Source organism: Ptiloglossa arizonensis, chromosome 7 (assembly GCF_051014685.1).
Source record: "Ptiloglossa arizonensis isolate GNS036 chromosome 7, iyPtiAriz1_principal, whole genome shotgun sequence".
In the NCBI taxonomy this organism is placed as follows: Eukaryota; Metazoa; Arthropoda; class Insecta; order Hymenoptera; family Colletidae; genus Ptiloglossa; species Ptiloglossa arizonensis.
The window spans coordinates 14,285,032-14,312,949 of record NC_135054.1 but is presented as its reverse complement, the minus strand read 5'-3'; the positions used below and the strand labels follow the sequence as shown (position 1 = coordinate 14,312,949).

At 38.8% G+C, this 27,918-nt stretch overlaps 1 protein-coding gene across 1 annotated transcript in view; it reads right to left on the bottom strand.

Moving 5' to 3' along the window:
* LOC143149025 (neurotrimin) overlaps nt 1-27,918 on the bottom strand; it is a 162,765-nt gene that overhangs the window by 4,541 nt on the left and 130,306 nt on the right. Inside the window, exons 4-7 of the mRNA XM_076316000.1 lie at nt 25,402-25,560; nt 15,116-15,244; nt 13,382-13,519; nt 9,576-9,725 (exon numbers count right to left, since the gene is read on the bottom strand). Of these exons, the coding sequence (XP_076172115.1) occupies nt 9,576-9,725; nt 13,382-13,519; nt 15,116-15,244; nt 25,402-25,560 (576 nt within the window). The remainder of the gene's footprint in view (nt 1-9,575; nt 9,726-13,381; nt 13,520-15,115; nt 15,245-25,401; nt 25,561-27,918) is intronic.

Genomic DNA, 27,918 nt, shown 5'->3' with positions numbered 1-27,918 from the left:
TCGATTTGTGTGCGTCACTCTAATAGTGTAATCCAATATTCCATAACGGGATATCAGTTGCGCGCTCCTGATTACGTAGCCTAACGCTGATCCGGGATCATATCGATTGATCTAATAAGCTCGTTTGAAACCACTTCATAGATATATCTGCTGGACTCAGCGAACTAGTAATAGCGAGCCACCAGTGGTAACTTGGTTCTTGTGTTAAATTCCTGTACGTAACACGGTATTAAGAGCTACCACCGAGAATTAGCGGCCTCGGTTTGCAGGGGACACATTCGTAGCAAATGTTTTGCACCGCCAATTTTCGATCGTTCAGGGTACGGTAAATTATCGGGTTACTTCACGAATTTGCGCCAATTCTTCAAAATATATGAAATCCGGTTTCTTCTGAAATTATATTGGCTCTCAATGACAATTCAATTTTCTTTCAGGTGGTTCGAGCATTTTACAGTAGATCCTATTCCAATCCAGGACTTTCGGTGAGAAACAGAAGAATTCTTAAAAATTGTTATAAATTTTTTCACTATCATTAATTAAGTATAGTTCCAATTATTATGAATTAAGAATATAGCAAGGAAGAAGGTAGAGTTTAATACATCAACGACGGGAAAGTTATTCAAACTTGAAAAAAAATACTGAGAAACTTTGGACTTTCATTTCTCATGTGAAATTATTAAACGTTTCACAGAGTTTAGAAAAGCACGTCCCTTCGGATGAAATTGATAAATATGTTCTCCAAGAAATAAATTAGAGAACGTACCATTTTTACCCCTTCTTACATTAAAAAAAACTCTCATCGTGACTGTACTTCTTTCGCAATACAAAGAAATATTCAATTACCCACCGAGGATCGCGCAAATGCCAACTTCCTTTCGACGCACTAAAAAGAAACCAAAGAATCGCTCGATCCGACTTAAAGCGCCTTGATCTCAATTCCTCCCCACCGAAACAATATTCAATCCCTACACGGTGAACAATTAATTCCGGCGTACCGTTGAACGGAACGATGGCCCCGAAATTTCCGCGTGATTTTCCAGCCATCGCGGTTTTACGGCTTGGCTATCTTTGAATCCCCGCGTGCCCAGAAATTTGTTCGCGAATCGATAGATCGGTCGGCGCATTAACGTCCGTGGGAGAGGACCTGCAACAGGATATCGACTCCCGTCAATGTAACGAGAGTCAATACAGCCGAGCCGCGATGGTAACAAATTATCGCCGATCTGTTCATTAATAAAGATGAACGCGCGAAATCTCGTCACACTGTCGGAGTTCTAGGCCGCGTGTACGGTAGAAGAGGTGGGCGCAAAAAGTGGTGGTGGGGGAGGGGTAGCGGCGGGGCACGATTTAACGCCCATCAAATTGTATACCGCTTCGAAAGCCGCTTTATGTCAGATCACGTACGAACGACCGCGCGAAAATGGCGCATCCGCGATATCACCGCCACCGACCGATATGTCCGCGCGTAATAACCGGAAAAATAATCGGCCAAGCGATTGGACTTTCCGCGCGGTGCTCCCGTGCTCCATCCTTTACCCCCACCGTTCCACTCAATCCCTCCCCTCCCTCCTCCACCTTTCAGCGAGCTTTGACGTATTGGAACGTCGTCCAGCTGGCGTCCCGCAAAACCCGACCGACGGTGCTGTCACTTGCACGCTTCGTCGAAACGTCGAGTACCCTCCCCTCCCCTCAGATGATATTCGCTATCCCCCTCCCCTGGTAGTCCCTGATACCCCCGGAGGATCACACGAGGAACTTATTCGGAAATACGGTCTTCTTAAAAAAAAAAGAGTTAATAAATTATATTGGTCAGATTGTCGGATAGCGCAATCGTATGCCTTTGAAACGATGATTTCTAACGATGATATAGCCACTATAGCAGCGCAGATTACTCGTCTGACCATAGACAGGAGTCATACTACTTGTCTGACCATAGACATGGGGTCATTCTACTTGGCTGGCCATAGACAGGGGGCCATTCTACTTGTCTGACCATAGACAGGAGGTCATTCTACTTGTCTGGCAATATACGAGGACCATACCACTTGTCTGACCATTAACGGGAGTCATACTACTTGTCTGGCCATAGACAGGGGGCCATACTACTTGTCTGGCCATAGGCAGGTGGCCATACTACTTGTCTGATCATAGACAGGGGTCATTCTGCTTGTCTGGCCATAGACGAGTGTCATTCTACTTTTCTGACCAAAGACGGGGAAATACTACTTGTCTGACCATGGACGGGGGACATAGTACTTATCTTGCCGTAGACCGGGGCAATTCTACTTGACCTCGAGTAACGAAGGAAAGGCGAGGACTGAAGAAGCAAGAAGCCTCGTTAAATGGTTATAACTGCGTTAAAAATCGCCTCACTTTATTACTCTTGCGCTTGTTTAAAAGGCAAATGACCGTGCTGTGCGACAATGTAAAAAAGGAATTCATCCAATACGATATTACAAATTATAAATGTTGCTCTCCATTTAAATTCTTTGTTCGTAACACAAAAATATTATTAATTTGTAATTCATTATTTGATGAAATACATCTGTGTCATTACATATGCGTACCGTGAGTTTATAAATACCTCAAGTTTTGTTCGATAATAATTATTGAGAATATCACAATGAAATACAAAATGTTTTATTTTGTAATTAATTATTGCAATATTATTACGGTATCGTACCTATCGCAAAATGTATCATTTACGTTAAAAGAAGGAGCCGTGTGATGTATTTGCGTCAGTAAATCAGAGCGCGCGATTTCGACAGTCGGTGTCGCACCGACAGTTGTCGACAACGCCCGAAATGTGCTGGGTTTTCTCGACGTAAAATCTGAACAGCGCTAGCGCGCTGCTCGGGACTCAAACGGTTAATTACTTTTTCAAAAAGACGGAGACGGTGGCGTAGTATACTCCCGTTGTCCCTCCTCTAACGGTCTCTTGGTCGATGGTTGCGGTCAATGTTCAAAAAAATTGACAGGCCGTGACCGCGCAATAACCTCGATTCGACGTATCCTCCTCTCCGTGGGATTTAAACCGCGCGACAGCCGTTTAAAAACGAGCAATTTCGTAGACGTCCGTTTCGAAACGTAAGAATAATTGCATCGGACAACGGTGGGGGTTTTGACAGCGGTGACAGCTGGAATTCGTGGAACGAGACTTTCGCGCGTTGACTACCATCGACCGGTGCTATTGGTATTGGTAACTTCGGATTTGAGAATCTTGGAAGATCGAATAGGAGTCTTCGTTGTTGTTTCACGTAACCTCGACATCTTGGCTGGATGTCCCAATTACCACCGTGTTATTTCGTTTAATTATTTCCGAAGCTATTTAATTTAGAAGTCGTTCCAGATCGAACCGTAATATTGCTTGGACGTCCCTTTCATTTGTGAACATTTTTGTACGCATTGATTGCGACGAATCGATTGCCGATTAATCGAAAATGCATAACGAAGTCCGATGTCCCTGCTACTGTCACTTGAAAGGTTGTCACTCGAATGGAAACGATCCTTACGTATTAACGAGCCAATTTGTGCGACAGGTATAACACGAATAGTAAAATTATCGTCTTTCTTACATTATAACAATTCGTATAGTTTCTATTTACATTCGTTGCTTTTTTTATACTCGACCGACACATTCATCTTCTAATATTTATTTTTGAGTATCAAGTAGAGGTCGAGGTGTTTAGGTGGTGGGTCTTTGAATCGAATCACCTTGTACATAATTAAATATTAATGATTTATCGCGCGAAGTACAGTAGGGAAGTTTTGTTCTGTCCACTGTGTAATTGTGGATGATTTCGATATGGTTTTTCATCTGATCATTATAATACTTTCTCTTCTATTTTTGACGTCGATTGTATCCATCTTGGATTGATTTGCAGAAGTTTTCTATTGAGTCGAGTAAATTTTACGGTTAGTTAAGTTCTAAATCCTATACTAATACTTCTTCATCGTCATTTTGACTTGGATGATAACGTCTAGATAGGAATCGGTACCGGTGGATCAATTGGTGTGGTTAGAAAGTTAGCGACTACTTTAGCAGCTATATCCTTTTGTTCGTTCCTAGGAATACCCTGGTGGGATGACGTATAGACGATGATTATATTCGAAGAAAAGTTTTGGAAGCATTACTCCGGAAAGATCGTAGCGAAATTTGAATAATAGAACTCTGAACCTCTATGTCTGTTCCCATACCGTACACTGAAACTTTAAACACGTCTTTCTCGAAACAACGTGTTTCAAACCGGTGTGCGCGACGTCTCGAGATGCAGTTAACCGATTGACTTAAAACTTTGCACACATTCATGATATATTACGAGAAAGATTACAACCAAAATTACAGTGCTTTATTCTGGTACCTAGGCTCTGTATCTTAAAAATCACGTAATATTCGAATCAATTTTAATACCTGCTGTTATGAACAACATCTAATTGGGTTATCGGTACTTAATGGATTAATGAATCCATTTTGAGTATCGCTAAAATACTTCATTCGTTGAAAGGCTATTTTAAAAATTAACAATAATTGTAACTTTTCTAAAATGAAGTACTCCGAGTAAGTGATGCTATCTAACGCTGCGTCTCTAACGAACTTGAATAGAATGAAATTTCTGAACATGTGTTTCGAAGAAAAAAATATGGTTTTTCGTATATCAGTTGTTTCATTTTATTAAAGTTTTTTTAATATATTTGAAAGATCTTACTTAAAACATTCCAATCTTTAAAGAAAATCACAAGTAATAAAACTTCAACCACATTTATTTTCTTATTAAATAGACTGTAAACAGAGAATATATTAGTTTTCATTTTCAAGTTACAATTAATTAGACAGATCATTTTTTATTGATTTTTAAATAGAAAGCGAATATCCACGTATACGCGCGTAGTCTTCTGCAATAGCAGATCCGTCTAAGTAAATATTAAATCGCGCGCGGTTTGGAAATCAAACTTGCTCTTTGTTTATGTCCACATTGTTGGATTAAATTTCGAAATGGCAATTACATTTGTTTCCACCGAATCTATGTAGTCACATTTACTCGTAATGATAGATCATACCTGTTTTTAATTTTCATCCTAATTAAAAATTATTTTTCTTATCATTATCTCCCAATCTAATAAATTGCAAAGATTTTTCATAAGTTCCCTGGGTGGAAGCGAGAGTATAAAAAGTTGTTCGAGAACATTGTATAGTAACTAATAATACTGTGATCATAGTTTTAGATCACTGTTTCATCGAAAATAATAATCCTCGAGGTTCAAACGCACTTTCCGGTAAATTGCTCTGCAACAAATCAATGTACTTCTCAATATTAATTGTCTCATCAATGAACGCGAGCATTTTAATTATACAACCTACATGATGACCATTACTATGTTCGAGGTCGGCTAAAGATTCTCTCCTGATGAAACTTTGCATTCTCCATACAAATTTCCCTCCATGAAAATGAAACCCATTGAACTCGTTAGAAATTAAACATTTTTAAAGCTCTGTTTCTTCACTTAAATACATTCTCAGCTGAAATCCCGAATATTATAATTAAAATCAATATATAACAATTCAAGATACATTGCTCTATCGAGTTCTGCCATAAAACATACGCAAGATTCTACGGAACACAATTTTACCCTAAATTCATCACTTTATTAATTTCCATGATCGGGTAAATAACGTATCGTTTTTCATACAATAACTTTTTTGCATATTCGTTATTATTCGCGTTTAATTACCCATTATAGTTTCCATTCTACCGAAAGGGGGATTACAGTCTCTTGGGATCGAATTAGTTAATAAATAATTAACTTTCGTTCACCGTATCGCTGGGTAAAACCAACCGTACATAAATCTTTTCTCGTGTGTGACGTGCGTACACACGAGTGTAAAATGATTGAACTTTCGAATGATTATTAAAATTATTCTCTTTGTAACTAATTCCCTCGTCGTCGGTGTCCTGTGTCTCCGTATTTTACGTCATTCTCGACATTATTCTTTGTTAATTAACTTCTATCGCGCTCGGATAAGATTTCCATCGAAGTTAATCGACTTCAATGAAGCATGTAACCCGCGAGTTCTTCCCCTCACTAATTATTGCCAACGTTCTTATCCGTAAACGACGTGAGAAAAGAAAAGAACCGCAGGAAACTCGAAAGTGGTTCGGAGTACGTTTCAATGGAGCACCAGCTATTCAATTAAATGGCATGGCCAATTACTCGAGGAAGTCGCGATGACGTTTGCATTGCTTGTCGTGCATTTGATTTACAATTATCGATAATTAAGTGCTCGCCCGAGCGTTCGTACCTTCTCACCATTCATCACTTTTTTTTCCTTTTAAAGGTACACGGTTGTTTCTCTCCTCAAAAAGCTCGTCGATACTCTGATCAGGCAGGTGATTAATTATCAGCCAGAATAGGGAGCACACTTACGTACTCGTAGTTTAATCATGTACCCGCTCGAAAATTATGCAAAAGAGGTAGCCTAATATACATATGCCCGTTGTTCACGAAGCTGAAAACACTTGAACAATACACCGCTTCGTTGAGAGGTGTGTGAACATTTTTGCAATACTCCGCTATTCTTTTTTGTCTTGTGCAATAACTTTTACGAAGTCACTTTCGGTTTTCGAGTATATTTCGTATTATATAGCTTACACGAATTTCAGATCATTGTTGGTTATTAAAAGATGTACAAAGGTGTTCAAATTACGATGCATGTCATCCATTGAATCAAACAATTTTCGTCTCGACTAATTTGCGCTAAAATCAATATTTTAGAGTTAGTCAAGCGGTCCCAGTTGCATTGACAACCCCGGAAGCCACATAATGTTAATTTCGAATATTCGACGTGATTCGACGTGACATAACGTGACGTCGTACCTATCAGTCATTATTTCAAGCTTCTTTAAATTTTTTATTTTCAATTTTGGGCGCGTTATCGAGCTTCGTTCTTTTGCGGACAAATTGCTTTACTAACGTCGTTAGCTAACGAGAAGCTGTCCTTTAAAGCGCCGACGTTCTTTAGCTACTAATTTTTCAAGTTCTTTGAGACGTTCACAGACCTTTGGAGCAGGTAAAATATGTTTGATGTATTCCCATCGTTAATAAAAACTCGTGTATCTCGTAAATATGATGTCAGTTACGAAATTTGCTATAAATGAGTTAGATGGAAACGAAACAGTGTGTATTAAAATTCAACTCCACAAAGTGTATGTATATATTTATGAGTGTGTGTATGTGTGTGTGTGCGAAAGGGGGAGGAAATACGGAGAAGAAAATTATTTTACACCATCACGAACAGGCGGCAAATGCGAAAGAAATGGACGTACAAAAGCAAGCTTGTCATGTAACTTCAAAAAGAAGGTAAATTGGTCAGAATTCTTCGTTCCTTTGTGTCTTTAATGTTACTAATTGGAAAAACACTAATAAATCCGTTGACAGGAAGTGGCATAAAGCTTAAGTCCTTCTCAAAGTTAATTAACTTTTTATAACTATCTTCCATTGTTTCGAAGCGTCCATTTATTCAGCGAGGAGGTACGAAAATTATTAACGAGTGCAAAGTACTACGCGAGACGTGTAAATAAAAAAAAAAAACAAAGAAAAAAGACACGACACTCTAAATATTACTTTTTACGATCAAAGCTAGAGGAATGTTATAATTGTCGGTGAAGGTAAAAGACGAGGCGATGAAAAAAACTCTTATTTCGCATATCGTGCGAACAACAAATTCCAGAATTAATGTTGTGACGTTTGTGGAACATAATTACATTCGTGATTAAAGAATGCGTGTCCGTTTAATGAAAATTCTGCAATTTGACGTAATTTCATGTCACGAATTTTAACTTAATGATACGAAACCTCTTCGCGGACGAATTATTGTATTCGTAATGAACTAAAATTCGAGCTGATATCGATCTTCGACATCTACGAATTTTACGACGATACCGCCATGTTGTATTATCGCGAAATTTAATTAAATATATTTATTCCGAAAATTGTAGCGGTTATCTCCATAATACAATATTTAAAATAATATAAAATAAACACGTACTTACGTGTCAGTATTTCCCAAGAGATTAACGGAACGATTTATAACTTTCTACGAACATTAATCCACTATCAAAAATTTCTACGTTTTCATTTCAAAGAACAAATTAAATTCTTCAAAGTAACGAACGATTAATTGCGATCAAATGATCAATTGATAATCTATTAATCGTATAAATATTTTCGATCCTTTATAATTTATCTTTGGCCACAATGCGTGTATCTACAATAATAGACAACACAATGAACACGAATGTGTAGAAATTGTAATAATACAATTAAATTGTTAATTGGAACGATTCTTGATATTATTGAACAACTACGACCGGGTGGATCGATAAAGCAAGACACTCTCTATATGCAATGTTTAAACAATGTTAAGCCGACGAAGCAGCCGACGTGAATTGCAGCCAGAGCGAGGGAATGAATTCCTTTTGCGCATTTAACTTCGCGAAACGTTTATGCGCTACGACGAAAGTCTGTCTTTGATTCGAAACAATGGACAAAGTAGAACGGTGCATTTATTAAGTTGAATCAATTGACTGCACCATGGAGTGGCTCGAAAAAGTCGAGTTAAACGACTCGCGGTTCATCAACAAAATTCGAGTGGTACCGCTCTCGATTCGATATTATTAAGTAGCTGTAGACTCGTGTAATTAATTAAAATTACGATAACGAGTGGTCCCTTGCCGACTGATGAGTAGAAAAGTTGCACGCTTATACACGAGACCGGCTGAGCAATTACGACTTCCCGACCAGTCATTTTCATAAAAATAAATTCGTCCACAGATTGTATGCAAAACCTTTCGTTTCGACGACTAATCAAACGTTCGATGCAACGAAATAAATACAGAATACTCGCGCGAAGCGTTTATCAATGCGTTGATTAAACATTGTAATGTAGTCTTTACATAAACTTTTACGACCGTAACGGAAAGTTTTATCGAGTTTGAAAATTTGTTGAACTCGTTAATTTGCCTCGGTGGCTACGAAGTATTAATTTCAATATTTAAAAGAGCAAATCTGCTAGGTAATACGATTAATTCGACTGAAAACGATCGTGTCGCATGTGACACGGAACTCGAAATTTAAGTTCTTCGTTTTTAAACAAATTTATACTACACGTTAGATCGTTTAGAAAAAACACACTGTGGAACAACGAGCAGATAACAATTGCATTATTTACAACGTAATAGAGCATAAATTATCAATTTTATTATTATCAATATCGCAAACAACAAACAGATGTTTAATTTATTAATAGACGTATTTCGTTAATTAAGATGTATTATCATATACGTAAGATGAATTCGAAAGCAACTTCGTGTTGATTTTGGGGCTAAATAAATCAAAATTGTTTTAGTAATAATTGTCAAAAATGGATGATTCCATTGACTTACAAACTCAAATTTACGATAACTCAAATTTCTGATTGCGAATGCACGTTTTCGCGATTTATTCCTTTCTGTGCGTATAAACGAATGACGAGTGTCAATGGTTGATTAGAATCGAAGATATTGAATAATTGTACTTACTGTAAAGTTTAATTTTTCCATCAGTTTCGCCCAATGTGTTAGTCGCCACGCATCGAAACGATCCGAAGTCGTGAGTTCGCATCGAATTTATGGTGAGCCTCATGGTTATTTCGTACCCATTTGGAATTGTCTCGACCTTATAATTATGGTCTAAAAAAAAGAGAAGATAAAACATTATTAATTAATACCCATAAAACACTGTATAAGTTTCTTACATAGTCCTTTACATGCATTGTTTCCCTTATATCCTATTTTATTATTCCGAGCGACGCATTAATCGATCAACGTCGTAAATGCACTTCTATGATACATTACTCTTTCTGCTTCCCCTAGCTTACTATAACTACGAAGAAAAGTAACCATTCTCCACTACCAGAAAGATATATTAGTCATTCTGAAATCTACTCAATACCTCTTCCTACAAATAAGAAGTCACTAAAAATGATAATATCTAATTCAAATTATTCCTCACCAAAATTCAAACGGTAACGAATAAACCCCTTCTCGTCAATTTTAAAACAAAAAATTCTTACAGTGAAATACTTCTACGCGAAAGTTACATAGTTATCGAGAAAGAGTTAACAATCTCTTAGAAATGTTCCCAGAAATATTCTTCGCGTACGCGTTCCACACCTTCGTCGTGTAAATATTGAACTTTTTCGAATCGTATCAGTTGAAAGTTGACTCGAGGGTTGAAGGTACGCAAATTATTGGAAAATTCGAATACTTTCTTTCGTCTCGTACCGTTGTGTAGAAATCGACGTTATTTACTCGCGACAGTGGGACGTCTCCCCGGATATCATTTCGAAATGAAAAATCTCGCATGGTCATCGCTGGTTCGTGCTCGTTATGCATAGAATTGAAAAATGCGCGGAAGAGAGCTTGATGAAGCTCATCGTGCAACGAGTTACGCGGCTAATTCCGTTGCCGTGTAATTGCACTTGCCGGTCGTTAAAAAGTTCGCTTGTTTTATTGTCGACAGTGACACACCAGTTTCGAATAAGACGAAACTCGTCCGGCAGTAAACTCGCTATTTATGCGCCGTGTCGCTCAAGCGTTATGAAACTGTGTAAAGTGGATGCATTCGGCGACCATGTTATTCGCGCGAGTCTCGTTCCCTTTGCAACGCGGAGAACGTCCATGTCGGACGTTGGAGATATTTCGGTGCTGTAACACCGATAATGTGCGAGCTCGAGACATTCACTTAGGACTTATCAGCACACGTCACGCGTTGAATGTACGAGTAATAATTTTTCCACGGTCGCGGGTCTGGTATTCGCGCGAAATATTTTCCCGAGTTTCCAAGAATAAATTTCGAGGGCAAAATTCCAAACGAAAATTCTGAGAACCGCGTTTACACCGAACGAGGGAGATTAATTTTATTTAAAATCGATCCAAGTAATTTTGTTCGATTCAATTCGAAAAGTAAAATTCAATACGAGGGTATCGTTAACCATAGATTCGAGAGCCACGTTCCAAAGGAATCGAATTGATTAATTCTGTTTAAAATTGATCGAATCGGTTTATTCCATGTAACTGAAAAAAAAAATGAAGGTCAAAGCGGAAGTTCTGATCCGTTAATCGAACGAATGAATTTTACTGAAAATTAAACGAATCAATTTGTTCGTTTAAAACGAATCGAATCGTTTCATCCGATGTGTATAATTAATCGAGTCGATTTATTCGATTTCGAAGTGATCAAAGAAATTAATTTCGGTAAGTTGTAACGCAATAACAAAGGTCTTGGAAAATAATGTATTTATTTATACTCTCGAAGAGGGCCAAGTATCCTTATCGCAACATGGGTAAATAAATACGATATTCTTGAAAATCGAGAAATACTCTCCCGGTGACCGAATAAGAGATTCCTATCAATTGTTGAACAGCCCGGGGCAAAAGGAAGAAAAATTTATTTACGTTCGAAGCCGAGTAACTTAATTAACCCACATGTACAACCTTGGAAAATTGATTCAAACCATCTCGTTGTTAATCGAAAGTGGCGAAACCATTTTCTCTTCCATTTTTTGTCAATCACCTGTCACTGTATCTCACTTTTTATTCGAACTACTTTGCACACCGCGCGAAATTCGCCCCAAAAAAATGGAACTTGTATTGGCAATACGATGCGACGGGAATAAAAACCATCGCTTTTGCTTCTCGATTCTGGAGAATTAACAACAGACTTTCTAAAAAGAGGAAAAAAAAAACTGTTGTCGCCCGTTCGGTGTGTTGGTTATTCCGATGGTGAAAGCTTGCCTGTCAATTATAATTTCATATTCACACCATTGCCCGCAAACAGCATTTTCGTTTCAGGAAAAGACGCGTGTAAACAACGCGCCGTTTTTACTTTAAATAAATATTTCGTGCTTCGTGGCTGACGGACCGAAACGAGGATTTATTGTTCGTGGGTTATTCGAGTATTTTCTAACGCGAAAATTTCTAACTAAAAATCATCGACCCTTGTGAAAACCTGGATCGCCACCTTCGTGGAACAAAGAAATCATAGAATACGTTTATAGCTCGGACGAAACGCCGCGCGAAACAATTTAACACCGTTTCGTATCACTTTTCAACACTTTCCTGTTTTCATTCGCATCTTTCTTGCCGTTTGTTTCGTTCCGTTCAATCTGTAAGTTTAACGAGTTTCTGTCACGCCACGGGCAAACTTTACCACGCTTAAAACCCCGGCCGACGTATCAATTAATCCAGAAATAAATGTTTCCACACCGTTCGTGGCAATTAAGGCCAGTAATAATTCATGTACAGAAAGAAAATTAAGATATGTACGGACCGGTGTCGCGCGCTTATTATTAATTTTCGTCGGGTCCCGTGTTATCAATTAAGTCGACTGGAAGTAAAACGACACGCACGTGAACTTCAAACTCGCCCTTCAACAGTTATCATGGGGAGGGGTCTATGCCGCGTTTAAAGCGAAACAACGACGTTAGGGTGAAACAATTAGAGACCACCCCATTAGCATTACTCGTACGTAAACGTCGCGTACCCAGCGAGGAGGTCGTGGCAATCAACTTCGTTGCACACGGAGTACAAAAATTACGTTGATTAAACTATCTGATACGTTTTCACCAGCGAACTCGTGTGGGAAATTCACCGATGCGAGTCGGAGTGAAAACGTAGAATTTTTGAAAAATGATCTGCTTTGAAACACGTCGAAGAACGCTTGGATTAAATTTACAGGGTAAAGCACTTTAAACGCAACGTTCGAATACTATTCTATAAGAAGTTACAGTACTATCGTAATCATCGAAAGTGTTGAAAACAAAGGTAACCGCAATAATGTCGTACAGTTTATTATTGTATAATTTCGGTGATAAGAGGTTCGTTTCTTTACTGATTTGAATATTTATCGCGAGAGTGATTGAACAAACGCTAGCAATTGCGATAGTTTAAAAAGCTTACGACGTAAAGAGAATAAATACTTGGTCTTGGAGAAAATATGTGAGGTATTATTGTAGAGATAATTCATTGGTCGAATATTTTACAAAGTTTCTAGTTTCTTGTTGTTTCGAAGAATTGTTGTCTAAAAATTAAGCTCGATATTCGTAAATAAATATAAGATAAGTTGTTGCACTTGGTAAATTCTTTGTATCAAATTTTTTACACGTCACTGATCAATTTCTATGTTTTCCTTTTATGTTTGCTCATTGAAAGTAGAATTTTATTTACGTAGCCCTTTTGTTTCCATTCGCCTCGTAGTTTTATACTCTTGTTACTGTTAGTTTAAGAAACTCCAGAAATTTACACGAATAAATTTTTCCGCCCAGAAAAGGGTTCAACTTACGTACCATTCACGATCGTTTCGTTCGAGGGCCTCAGCCAATAAGTGATCGGTCTTGGATAAGCCTCGCTGCGACACTCCAATATAAGTGTTTGGCTCTCGTAAGCACCAACTAACTGGTTCTCAATCCAGACCATTGGTTGAACTGCAAGGAGAAATGTAAATGATTTCACGCGTAACACTTATCGATACAAAGAACGAAAATCTTGACGGTCCATTATCAATTAAATTGTTCGAAAAGTCATTTCGTTTTTTTTTTTTTGGTGAAAATGAAACACAATTTTTGAGACTGTAGAAACATTTCATTAAATTATATATTCTCCATTTTGGAAAACGAAATGACCTTTCGAACAACCCAATATATATTATTTTACGACGTTATATCTCTCTCTCTCTGTTTCTAATATAAATTATTACATACTTGTAATAATTACTACATACTTTACATTATTACATACTTGTTACAATTATTACATTCTTGTAATAATTTATATTGATATGACATTATATTATTCTTACACAATTGTAATAATTTATACGTAAGTCAAGAATCGATCTTCGCGCAGTGTAAAATCTAGATATTCTAAATTCCCGATTGAAGCTTCAAAAAATTTCGGAACAAGTCCGATCTTAAAATAACCAATACAGCACGAGCCAACAGCGAGATTAAGAGAAACTTGAATCGTTCGTGTCTAATCATTCGTAATTGAAACGCGATCGAGGAGTGTTGCTCGTATCGATGTAAAAGAAAAAGTAGTCCTCGAGAACGAATCGATAGCGGAGCTAACATCCAACGCAATCCCGCGACAAAGTCAGCATTTCAAGGACCCTTGTTTTAATCAATCTGTGACCGTGTCGACAGGTTGACTCGTGACAGCGTAGCATCCCCGCCGGCAGAAAATATTTAAGGCGCCACTTCACTCCCGGAAACAATGGCCCTCCGCATCTGCCATTCACGATGTCCCAAGTGGCGTCGTTATATGGTATGCTTTTGCGACATATCCACGGCCACGCTGCGAGACTTCAAATTGCATTTTCAAGCATGCGTATCTAATACTCCCACCTCCCCAAACCTCGCCCCAACAGACGTTCCTCGGTATCCGGCATCGTTAGCGCTGCTAGCAGGTTAGATTTATGACACGGTCACAAATTGCCTGCCATTTTTCAGTCGAAAGATTTCACCCCGTAACGTATGTATGTCTCCTGAACGGAGAGGAATTACCACCGATGGAAGGAACTAGGAATTCATTATTTACTATTTGAAAAATCTATCCATCCGATAGAGAGCTAACGGAGCGACACGGTTCAACGAACTTCCGGGAAGCGGAGTTTTCAAACGCCACGGATGTTACTCGTGCGAGAAAATGGTCGTCTGGAAGCAATTGAAGAGATTCGTCTTCCGGGATCCTTCGGGTTCAGAAATCGTGTGATCGTTGACGATAGAGTCGGTCTTGAGCAGCTCAGTTACGCTTTAGAGTAAACCGATGTTAAATCCAATTACGGAGCAATCAGGCTCAAAGGTTGTGTAGCATGGTATCTAGAATCTGGTTACAATGGGGCTAGGGTGGCGCGACGTTACTAATTTCCCTTGTTACGTCATCCGTTTGTAATTCCTCTGTATCAGACCTGTCAACAGTTGACCGTTCTGTGTCTGAAGTAGATACCGCTCAGACCGTGTCTTAATTGCGATACGTTTTACCGAGTGACCGTGTCACCGAGGCAATGATTCGAGGTTACCTACAGTGAACAATGAGGACGATCCTCTTGCTGACAGTTGGCGGCACACCGTTCGAAGCTATGCAGAGGTACGGTCCCATGTGGAGACGTGTGACGCGCGTTATCTCCAGCTCCGGGCCCTGGATGCTCGTCACTGTAACAAAACGCAGGATTTTAGAGAAATAAAGGCTTTGCTTGTTGGACGTGTCACCAGGTCGTTTAGAAGTAACACTATACTAAGAAATTTCATGGTGCTCGTTGATTCGTCCCTAATTTAGTCTCGTATTGCACTTGGAAATCTTTTATTAAGTCGTACACATAATCATTGCCACATTTTACTTCTTATTCAAATCAGTTGAGTCTTCACTCTGATAAAAAGAATGTAAATAAATGTAAGTAGCAATACATTGATACATCTATTGCTAATTTAGTCTCTCGTTGCGGTTTATAAGTCTTCTGAAAGTTTACAATCGAGTTGTGAGTACAGTTACCTCTCTGCTTACTCATATCAATCGTTCCCTTCACTATGATCGAGAAATCCACCAATAGTAGTATCGATACCTCTCACGGTGTTCCTGTGCTATGGAACTTCTTGCAGAAACTTGTGCGCGAAAGAAAGATCAGAACTATCGAAAAATGACTCACGACGACTCGAAACACCCGATAATAGTCTAGGAGAAGATTTAACAAGAATCGACAAACTTCCAGTGTTAGAATGCACGCTCCTGCGCGAACAATTTTCTCTCGACTAAGCACAACATAGAGTTACCTGAGCAAACGAGATTTGATATTCACGAGTTTTCGAACTCCAAGCGCGCAACGCACACCGCCAGGCTAATGAATAAGAGTCAAGGTTAGGGAGCGATGTAAGGTTCGGTCACGTGAAAACTGAGAATATTAAACCCATGATTTGACAAGGTCGATTGAACCGAAAACGTGTTGCGGTGCTTTCGGTGTCCATTTCGATCTCTGCTATCGATATTTGTTCAGTGAGATGAAACACGTGTAAGTTCACCCGAGAGAGCATCGATGGCGAGAAAGGATGCAGATTGGATAACAATTTCGTGAAATGTAAAAGTTTTGCTAAGCTGTCTTACTACGAACAGAATAATCTGGATATTTTACAGAGATCTTAACCATTGATTCATCGAGTCGTAGGATCGATGCAAGGTTTTAATGGTACAGTAACACGATTTCTCTATTTTCGCTGTTCTATTTTCAGAAGAAATAAATTTCATTTTTATACAATTATACCGCGGTTTGTAGTCCGCTGGAAAATATTTAAACTACCGGGAGCCGTTTGAGAGAGCCATGTACCTTGCAGATAGAAACGTTAAACGCAGTTGAGAGGTCTAATTAGGCTACCCGAAGGAGCATGTAAATAGTGTAACCAAGTCTGGCAGTTTATACTGCTGCATCATTACAGCGTAGATAACACCCTTGGGAATGGTCGATTTTAATGATGCAACGTATAAGGAGACATTCATTGTGGATTGTACTTCACCGCGTCCAGGGAAACAGAATGAAAAGAACTATAGCCTGATCGAACTGAATCGACTGTTCACGGTCACTCGATTGACTGTAAATTTTTAAATACAAAATTTCATTTTCGTTTCTTACTAAATCTTGTCACTGAGATTACATTTACCGGTAAGTGCATTGATCGCACTTAGTGATAATGAAACTCGTAAATGTCGGTGAATATTTTTACCATAAATTTTCTAGAAAGTGTATACGTTTACCGAATTTATGTTTATACGCGTATTATATCTGATTGAAGAGTCAAGATAAAATGAAGCGACCTTTCAAGGTCGATTTGAAGACTGTGAAACACAAATCTCAGTTCTATTCTTCTCTGTTCGCTCCATTCTTGGTCTAAGCAAATTTCGAAAGAGACCAAGAAACATTATTTAAAATTTTAATTAAATAATTTAAGTGAAAAATGCTGAAATAGTAGATTCTTGGTCCACGAAATTCTGAATCTGAAAATTCAACTTTCTACGACAAAGTTTCAAACAAGTTATCTCCTTCCTTCTGGAATCCTTTATCCATTTTTTATCTTCTTCTGAACTACATGCTGACGATATGGTTTTGTCTAAGCTTCTACTAGTCTGAATTCAGCAAAACCAGTATATACATACGTAGTAATGAAGTTCAAGAAAAAAAAAGGTTCAAAGATGGTAAAAGATGTAATGATTTCAAATTTTCATTGAGAAAGTTTAAAACCGCGGGAGAAAAATTTTATACGTATATATACGTGCTTCCGAGATCAAAATTTTTGGAAGAAACGTTCGATAAATGAAGAGAAATAATCCAAAAGTTTTTATGGGGAAACTTTCTTGGCTATCGCGATTCCTGGTTTGAAGTCTTCCCTAGATTAAAGAGTCTCCGTAAAAATATCCAATATCGATCCAGCGAGTCCCTTATACCGTCAAATTTAATTGAAAATCTCGGAAAATTTAAATAAAACTTTTCCTTCAATTGAAATCAATCAAACCAACTTAATTTTGTTATAAATCGTTCGATTTAATATTTCTTATTTACCGAAAATGTGTACCGTTATTTTTTACGTTTTCGATTAAAATTCAATTCTACAACGAGGGTAGTAAATTTTATCATCGCTCGAACGGGCAACGAGCAAAGGAATTTCAAAACAATTCATAAATTTTCGACGATCAAAGTCGACTACCCAATAAATACGAACATCGAGTTTTATTCTAACGCTACCTCATCCACAATACAATTAATTACGTAAATTTTATTACATTTCAGCGCTTCGAATACACTTCACATTTTTCCAACGGGGTTTAATCAATAACTATAATTCGATGTACATCGATTAATTATCTTCGACTTCGAAATTGTTCCGTGCTGCTATAGTGTCTGTCCATTTAATTAGATCCACCGAGTGTTTCCGAATATTACCAAAAAATATGTTACGCGATACGAAAGAAGATATTTCGAAATTAAAACCCGTATACCGTTATACGCACAAGGTGTTCCATTCGAATCGATTTGCGCAAATATCATCGGAACATTTATCGTCGATTCTCGCAAAGTTTATATTGCCGGTTATGCAACGAATAAACATATTATTTCCAAAATACAACAGTATTCGTTATTAGTATCGATCAAACAATAGCAATTTTACCAGTGTTTATTCCCCGACTTTACAAATACAATTTGTGCAAAATTATTGCGAGTACATATTACGAAACAGAGTACAATCAAAGGTAAAATTAAATAGTTACGGAAATTTAATTTCTTCTAACATTTATTTGCCCTTAAATGCAGCAATGCGATATTTCATTGCAATTGATTTTTAAAAACGATACCGGATATTTTTCTTTATTTATAACAATTCGCTTCGTTATTTTATGCGTGAAAGTAGTGGGTCAATGGTACATAGAGAAACGAATATTTTAAGAGATATTTGAGAACTTAAGTTGACACGTGACAAACAGAGAACGTCAATTTGCAAGTGGCTGACCTGTCGCTGCGACACGGAAAAGCTGTCTGTATGAAACTTCAGCTTGGTAGTATAGTCGATCGTTCAAAATAATGACAAAGGCGTTAGGAAGTACAAACTACACCTATACATCAGAAATTACTTTCCACGTATCAGACGTAACCAACGGAATAAACTGTGCTGGACTCATTGATGATTATTCCTAGACACGTAACAAATGATCGCCTTCTCGCAACTAACAATAAGTCATAGATATGGTACCATTACTTTCGCCAATAGTGTGTCTCTCGGACACAGTAATAAATTTCGTGAATCCTTTCTAGATAGTCTCGAATTCAATTTAAAATAAAGAAGAAGAATAGGAAAAATTCAACATGACTGCATTTCTATTAGACAGTGAGAGAAAATCGAATGAAAATTTATTTCGTTCGGTGCGAGAAAGGGTAATACGAAGATCTTATTTCAGAGCCAAAAAGTAGTATTCGAAAAATACTTGTACACAGTTTTATCGAGAAGACGGTAAACATTATTTTAAATACGTGTGTAATTGACAAAAAGAAGAAGAAATTTAACTCGACTCTATTCGAATTTGATATTAAAAAAAAAATTGTTCTTTCTTTCGTAACGAGAAAGTAGTAGAAAAATTTGATTCAAGGGACTATATAGTGTACTAAGGGTTTCAGTGTACAGTAGAGTTCTGCGAAATACACGCTGAATATTACTCCGGAGAACAACGCGTTCGTAATTAGAGAAAAGAAAATCACCTTCGTAAAATTGGTGAAATTTTCCTCCCCTTGGAAACGAACAGAAAAAGCACGTCTTTTTAAACACTTGTTGAACAGAATTTCAATCCGTTGAAATACCATTTCGAGAGCCGAGTTGTTCACCCTTGGGCAATTACGCGAGCATTGTCTCGAACTGTTCTGAAATTACTGATAGGAACTTTCACCGACGAAGACTTCGCTTTTCATTTTCCGTTATCGATCCTTTCTCGTACGCCGGCTGCAATATGACGAAATCGACGAACGGACAAGGCGGAGAAAACGCTGTACAGGGCGAACGGAATATTTTATTTTTCACCCTACTTATCGCCTAATGGAATCGGAATCGAACGTCCTACGAGAACGACGACCAGAGAACAGGAAGCGAATGAGGAGAATAAAAGAAGTAACGACAAATACTTAAAACGATTCCTCAAAACCGAGCACGAACGATAAAGGATTCATCCGGTGAATAAATCACCGGAAATTCATTCGTATCTTTCATCCGTCGTGGAAAATCCTCGCGTCTTAGATTACCTGATACCTGATGCTTGGTGACGAAAATATTCGAACACGAGATTCGCTGGTCGAGTTACAACGTTTCTCGAAATACTCGAGAAAGACGTGTAGTTTTCAAATGTCTATTAATTGTTTCATCGGATTGTGGATCAAAGATGCAACGTGACAATCTAATGTCGATGATCGTCGCGATTCTGAAAATAGAGAGATAAGTGCAGTAGTGGCTATAGAAGTTACACGAATCTTTAAAAATTCAGCGCAATGTTCACGTTTCGTCGAACGAATGCGAATTCATTCGGTTGTAAATTGTGGACAAACGATACGAAAACACAAACCCGAATTAGGTCGTTTGTGTGCCAGGGAAAACACAACACGGTGTGCTGTCAAGAAATTCAAGACTCGCAAAAACTTACGGAGTTTTCAGCGCAAACAAAACTTTGGAAAGTTTCGCGCGCTGTCAACATTGTTAAGACTTCCGCGAGACTCGAATCTCACGCAATCAGCAAAGATTTTCAGGATACTCGGATTTTCGAAGCCCGTTACAATTTCCAGAATCGTAAAGAATTTCATGACTTTCTAAATCCTCCAAGTCATCGAAATTTTCCAGACTCCCGGAAGTTCCGTCGTTCTTCGAACACTTCGATTCGGCGGAAACAGTCCAACCTATCGGAATTTTTTAAACCGCCGTGATTTTCGACCATTTTAAATCTTCCGTGAATTTCAAACCTACGGAGAATAAACATCGAACGTGTCCAAAAACCGTCGAAAATTTGTAACGTCTTTAATTTATTCGAAACGGTGGAAAAGTTGTTTCCGAACTTTCCAAAGGTCCGCCATAAAATAGAAGAGGAGAATTTCCGCGCTCGAAAATTATAGGAAAGAATTCCGGTTACCTTAAATAAATCCGAATTGACTCGTCTCGATCAATTTCGATCGAATCGTTTCATCGCCGAGTGTAAAAAAAAAAGTTCTTTAAAGAAATCCTCTTAAAAACGGTGAAGCTAAACGGTCAAATTAAACACGTGTAAAAACTCGCCCGCCGGAAAATAAATAACACACACTGCAAATAACGGGACGCGAAACAAAAAAGAAGAAAAAAAAACACACACACACACGAAAATTGAAGCAAAAATTTATAAATGGGTACATTTATTAAGGGGAACGTTTGAAATGATACACGAGATGTATGCACCGGCAGTTGTTAAACTTCTACGATCGATATTAATGGGAACGAATATTTTAACGATCCGTATTAAACACGGACGAATTTTCTCCAGATTGAACATTCGATTTCGTTTTTTTTTCGCGGAACTTGGAAGTGACAAAAATAAAAAAAAAAATTTACAAATTTAAACGTGGATATCCGCTTCATCGGGTACGTTCAAGTTCTTAACGTTGAACCGTAGCTAGGAACGGGCGAGTGTTTGAAGGTTAACTGAAAAGGTTCGAGGAGGGGGGCCAGAGTAGACACGAGTCGAAAAAGGGGTAGAAAATGAGGGAAAGGACCTAACCCTCTTGCTTACGCACCTGCACACGGGTACAATTCGAAACGTCCCCGGTACTTCCGCGCGCAATTAGTCACGGAACGGGGTTGAACAGACGCGCGATGGCGTCGAAAAAGGTGGACGAGGATCGGAGAAATGGCGTATCGGAGCAAAGAGCGGACGAAGAAGTGGAGGCGAGCGAGTAATTCGAACAAGGGGACTACGGAATGGTAATTAAGGGGTGAAAGGACGGAGAAAACGACCGACGCTTTGACGACTCAAAAACAGAAGCACTCTTCGCGTCGATTTCGCCGAGCGGAGTAGATAAGGCCGCGCGTATCTGCGCTACGAACATATCGATTTCCGAATTCTCGGACCGACTGCCTTCCTCGTGCGGTTTTAGCTACCGGCTACAAACGGTTCGCTTATATAATTGAAGTATCGAAGCATTAATTGGGGATGTATGTAACGAAGCTTAATTGGCAGACTACCGAAGGAGATTAATATGTTCGCGGGAAGAACACGAGACCCACCGTCTGATAAGGTAACAAGCTTGTCCATCGAAACTTCGACAGTGAGAACGTTTTGAAATATTGTTCGGAATATCGTCCTGGAAATTCCACGCCTCGAATCGTACGATTAGTGAATTTTTTTTAGAAAACGTAGAAGCAACGATAAATGTGGAAGTGACTAATAATAAATGTGGAAATAACTAACGATAAATGGGTCTGACTGATAATCACTGCTCGTTGCAACGAATGGTATAACGTAACAATTTTTTCTATTTTGCAGATTGAACGATACTCCAATAACGAGATTTATAATAATCACGCGAAATCGAGTAATAATAAGTCGTTACGTAAGTCGTCCATTTTGTTACTCTCGTCTTTCTTACGTCGATATGGCGAAAGAGAATGCAACGTAGAATAAAAATACCTCCCTTTTCGATCGTGTCGATAATCGAATATTACCGGTACGGTATGTTGCGTTCCCCGCTTAGAAATCAAACAATTAAATTACCGCAATTATGCGTAAATTCGAACAACTATGATGTTAAACGATGCTGTATCTATGACGTTGTTTCATGGATTTCAAGCCGATGACTGACAACACATCCGACGGCGGTGCGCAATATGCGAAAATGCATCGCAACGGTAGGTCCATCGGTTGCATTACGCAAACTGTGATTCAGACTGCATAAATGAATTCGCCGACAACGTACGCGCTAATTCCAGAGGCATACGATTTCGTTCACGGGAATAATTACGATCGTAAAATCGCAAAAATAGAATCTAGGACAAAATTTTGTTCCTTGGACCAATTTTAGGAGCGCATAATTTCGTCGGTGGGAATAATTACGATCGTAGAATCGCTAAAACAGGATCTCGAACAGATTTTGTTTTTCTTCTCTCGAGTATTTTCAGAACCGTGTGTTTTCGTTCGCGAGAATAGTTAAAATTGTAAAAATAGAATCTAGGACAAAATTTTATTCCTTTCGGCTAATTTTAGGAACGTATGATTTCGTACGCGAGAATTATTACGATCGAAAAATTGCAGAAATAGAATCTAGGACAAAATGTTGCACTTCGGAGGAATTTCAGAAGCGCATGATTTCGTTCACCGGAATACATACGATCGTAAAATCGCAAAAAGAGGATCTCGCGCAAAATTTTGTCCTTTCGTCGCACTACGTCCTTCCCCTTAAAGTGGTTTACATTCGTTCGGAACCCTTTCTTAGCACGCTCATGGAAAATGGCGAAATTTAAATGTTCCTATTTAAATTCTCCTGTACACTGAAGTAGAACGTTACCTCTATTTACTCTGCTAAATTTTACTGACACAGACCTCCACTCATTCAACTGAATTCCGCTAAGTTTTGATCTCTGCTTTTAACTCGACCGGATTCTACGGAGATAGAATTCTGCCCTTAAATCCTTTACGAAATTCGACTAACGTGACACTTTAATTCCATTCCCTGTATCAAATTTTACAAAAGCGAAGTTCTCGTTGCTCCCTCGAGTGGAACATTTTTTATTTTCTATTGGTATACGGCTACACACGTTCTGTTAAATTCTGATAAACGTCCCTTTCACTAACGTTATCGTATTCCATCGAGTTAGAACTTTATGTTCGTTAATCCAATTCAACCTGATTGGTATCAGGTTCCACTAACATTATTAGAATGCGCGCTCGGAACTATTTCTTTTTATTAATCGCAATACGGAGTTGATTTCCAACGCATTAACCGCAAGAGATGGAAAGTGGAACTTGTATAATATTTCTCTCTTAAAAAAAGGAGTGTATTGTAACCAGGAACATGGACACCGCTAGAAGGCTAAGCTAATACTTTAAAGGAAAGTTACGAGCACATGGCGAAGCAAAGGGGACTAGTATATTATAAACTTTCTAAAGAAGGAAAAGCTATTACTTCTAAACGTTACCAGTGCCATTTAACACTTTGACTACCGTTTCTTCGAGATCTCAACTTCAGGATTTATTCAGCTACAAAGCGAAAAGTCGTATCACCGGTATGTATGCGACGTGCTAGTTAATGCGTTAATAAAAAGCACTGTACTCGAGTATAAACGCTCTAAACTCGTTAACTCGATAAATCACTTTAACTGCCAAAGGTGATTTCACAAAACTTTTCGTGGAAACCATTACGTACATCTTCGTAATTCATAACGCTTTTATACTATCATGGTACTTTTGTACTCAGAATTCTCTATTCTATCGAAATTTCTATAAGAAACGATTCACATATCGTTTGAAATAATCAAGATACCCACAAAGACAGAGTTTACGAGACAAACTCTACGCCCACGATACAAAATCGAACGATCGCCAAACGAGTACAATTTCTATAAGCAACGATTCACGTATCGTTTGAAAATAATCTAGATATCCGCCCAGACAGAGTTTACGAGACACTCTACGACTACGAGAGCACATTCGACCCGTTCCACGATACGAAATTGAATAAACACCGATCGAAATAGTTCGTGCGAACCACCTCCGAACTGACAGTTCTCCGTGGAGCAGGGTACACGGTTCGTAAATTGATCCCGTTGTTGCTTCAGTCGGTAGCTACCGAACGAGAGAAATGGTTCCCGCAGTCCTGTACGTCACGGCATCGTTATCAGCACACGAGTGCCCTCCTCCCGAGAAAAGACCAATTGCCTCGAATCGAGCGATCGTACTACGTAACCGTTAACCATTCACTGGTACACGGTACCGAGCTCTCTCATACAGCTGTCAAATCTCGAACCGGGTCGTATCCAATTTCGCAATAAAGATCTCGCGCAATCAGAGACGCAAGGAGAACGCCTGGAACCGTCTGTCACGCCTTTATTCGCCGGCAGAAGGACCACGGGGTAAGGTATGCGTTTTCTCTACGAGCAAAGTGGCAATATACGCGGAACGAGGCGAGGAGCGAGTCACGAGGTAACAATACGAGCCGAGAAAAAGGGGGTCGGTGCGGGAAAAGGGGAAAAAAGAAGAACGATCGTCAGTGTGTCGGTGCTACGGGGGTAAGGGCTGGGAAAAGGGACCGAAGATTCGCGGAAAGTGTTCATGGGGTGTTCAGAGGGTTACGTACCCTCGTTCCAGTTCGACAGGGTGATGGTATGGATGAAGGGAAAAAAGTAGAACGATCGTCTGTGTGTTGATACTTTTGGAGCAGAGGGACTGAAAAAGGGGATTCAAGATTCGCGGAAGATGTTCATGGGGTGTTCGAGAGGTTACGAACCTTCGTTTCAGTTCGACAGGGTGATGGTTCTTCATCACAAGGTTGGTATGGATGAAGGGAAAAAAGAAGAACGATCGTCTGTGTGTTGATACTTTTGGAGCAGGACTGAGAAAGGGGACTAAAGATTTGTAGAAGGTGTTCATGGGGTGTTCGGGAGATTACGAATCTTCGTTCCAGTTCGACAGGGTGATGAACTGGAACGTTGGTATGTGATGAAGAGAAAAAAGAAAAACGATCGTAAGTGTGTCGATACTTTTGGAGTAGAAGGACTGAGAAAGGGGACTAAAGATTTGCAGAAGGTGTTCATGGAATGTTCAGGAAGTTATGTACCTTCGTTCCAATTCGATAGGGTGATGGTGCGACCTGCCTCACGTCGCCATGTGACTGTAGGCTCTGGGGTGCCCGTCGCAGCGCACCGTAACGTCACGTTGCTCCCCTCCCGCACCACCATGTCCGTGCTGGTAGGATAGTCCAGGATATCCGGGGGCACTGAAACAATAACCACATTGCAATGGTGCCAACCCAGCTACCATCGTGTACACGCGGTACACAGACACGCTCGAGCGCGACACCGTTCGACCGGATAGATCATTATCTGATCGACGCACGGTACCGATCTACCGATCTCTCGATTGTAGATTCACGAATATTCTACCCAGGTAAACAGAGAACGAGAATTCTGGTCCGGTGACGAATGTAGATGTACGAATCCAATGGAGAAGAGACTAGTTATCGAAATTGAATTGGTTAAGATATGTATTCCATAAGTGAGAGATCAGGTCGTTTTCAAAGCTTTTACTGCGAGTTGAATTTTACGGACGAATAACTGTCTAGATTATTTGGGTATATTTTATAAAATGTAGGGGAGAATTTTTAAATATTGCTCGTTACTACTGTTCTTAGAGATTGTATAGGGATTTGAACACTCCTTGGTCTCCTTCTCGCAGACAGTAGAATCTTAGAAACCTTCTTTATTTAAGAAATTACATTTTAAGATGCATTTGAATTCTGTCGATATAGTGCATAACTTAAATTTATTTTCAGAGTAATATTGTTCTGGAAGTGTGTTAACAAAAATTGGATCTCTCCACTAATATAATTCTATTTGTGTATTTGTTATAAAATGTGGAAGCAACTGATAATAAGTATGGGGCTCGTTAAGTACTGTTCGTTGTAGTAATTAGTGTAACGTACGTTCTTGTTTCGTTTTGAAGTAGGAATTTATTAACCGCAAGCATGATATCGAATATGAAAATCATTATGGTGGCATAAGTCGTTTCGAAAAATTTATAACAAATGCCCTTCTTCCAGACACTTATTCAAATGCGGGCATATACCCTGCAATTACAAGAGATTAGGCTGTCGTAAAGCGAACTGTTACTTTTTACTTTCCAACCTATAAAGAAGGTACTCGTATCATGTCGAAAACATTCTTTTTACGAACGAATACGTTTTAAGGCTCCCTTATCGCGCTTTCACTGTTAAATAAAAAATTTTTCTTCGAGTATACGTACGTAGATATAAAAGGAGGGTGTTCTTATTCAAGGTTTTAACACAGGGAATTTCTCTTTACAATTTCGAAAGTTTAGTAACATTTTCAGTAACTCTGTAACAATTAAATTGGTACGCAAAGATGTAAATTTCTAAACTGTTACTTAAAATATATTTCACTTGAAAGAAAATGATTAACCTTAAAACGTCCTCCATGTTTCCATCTTGTATCAAAAATACATCACCACACTGTCCCCCATGAAATGAACACTTTTTTCAATCTTTATCCAGGTGACCTGTCGTAAATACTCCCCCATGGATTGAACATTCTTTTCTATCTTTATCTAGGTGACCTGTCATAAATACTCCCCCGTTGAATGAACAATTTTTTCTATCTTTATCCAAGTGACCTATCATAAATGCTCCCCCATGTACATAATGTATATACATTTAGTTTCAGTAACAGCACTTGTTACGATGTGAAAATGTGGCAACAAAGAAATATTGTTACTTTTCACGAATTCTGATCAAACTGAACTTTCTATCACCAAGAAGAAAACTTACAACATGAGAATATGCCCACTCTTTTGAAATTTTTTATTTGAATTCACTCTAGTTTCAAATTCTTCGAATCATCGGTCTTTGGATTGTTTCACGAGCCTGTAAGTATTTCCAAATTCGAAAATTTCAAGTAAGTTTAAATTTTCCACTGAAAAACTTTCAACAGAGAAAATTGAATGGCCATCACGACCCTCGTGCATTCTCGAGTTCGCTTGCCTTAACTCGCGCGCAACGAGGGTGTGCGATGATCTTTTGTTTCGTGGCATTGGTTCGCGATAATTGGCCGCGCTTGGGGACTTTAATCGCCATTTTAATCGTAGGAGGGAAAGTGTTTTGTTTGCAGGCTCTGGAAATTTAATGCTATATCGCGGAGTGTGAAAATAATCGTGCTAGGTCTTTCAATTTATAATAGCAAAGCTTTCGACTTAAGCCGAAGGCAAGAGAAATGAGAAGTTTATCAATTAACCGAACAATGGACAATTTATCACGGTCCCGTGGACTTTTCATCGTATTATTGACATTCCGTAGCTACATTTCGAATAAAGTTTCTTAATTCGAGTGACGTATTTCCGCAATCGTACTCTAACAAGATTTGTGTCTCGTGTTACTAAATCGTGTTAGAAACATGAGCCCGGGTCACGAAACTGATGCGAATCCAGTGAGAACTTTTATTCGCGCCGATAGCGATCGCTGAAAGATGAAATTAGTTACGTTTCGGTAATCTTCGACTGTTGTCGATCGATTTTATCGTAAAACCTTTATTTACGTAGATATTCCGCTGACGCTCGATCGTCG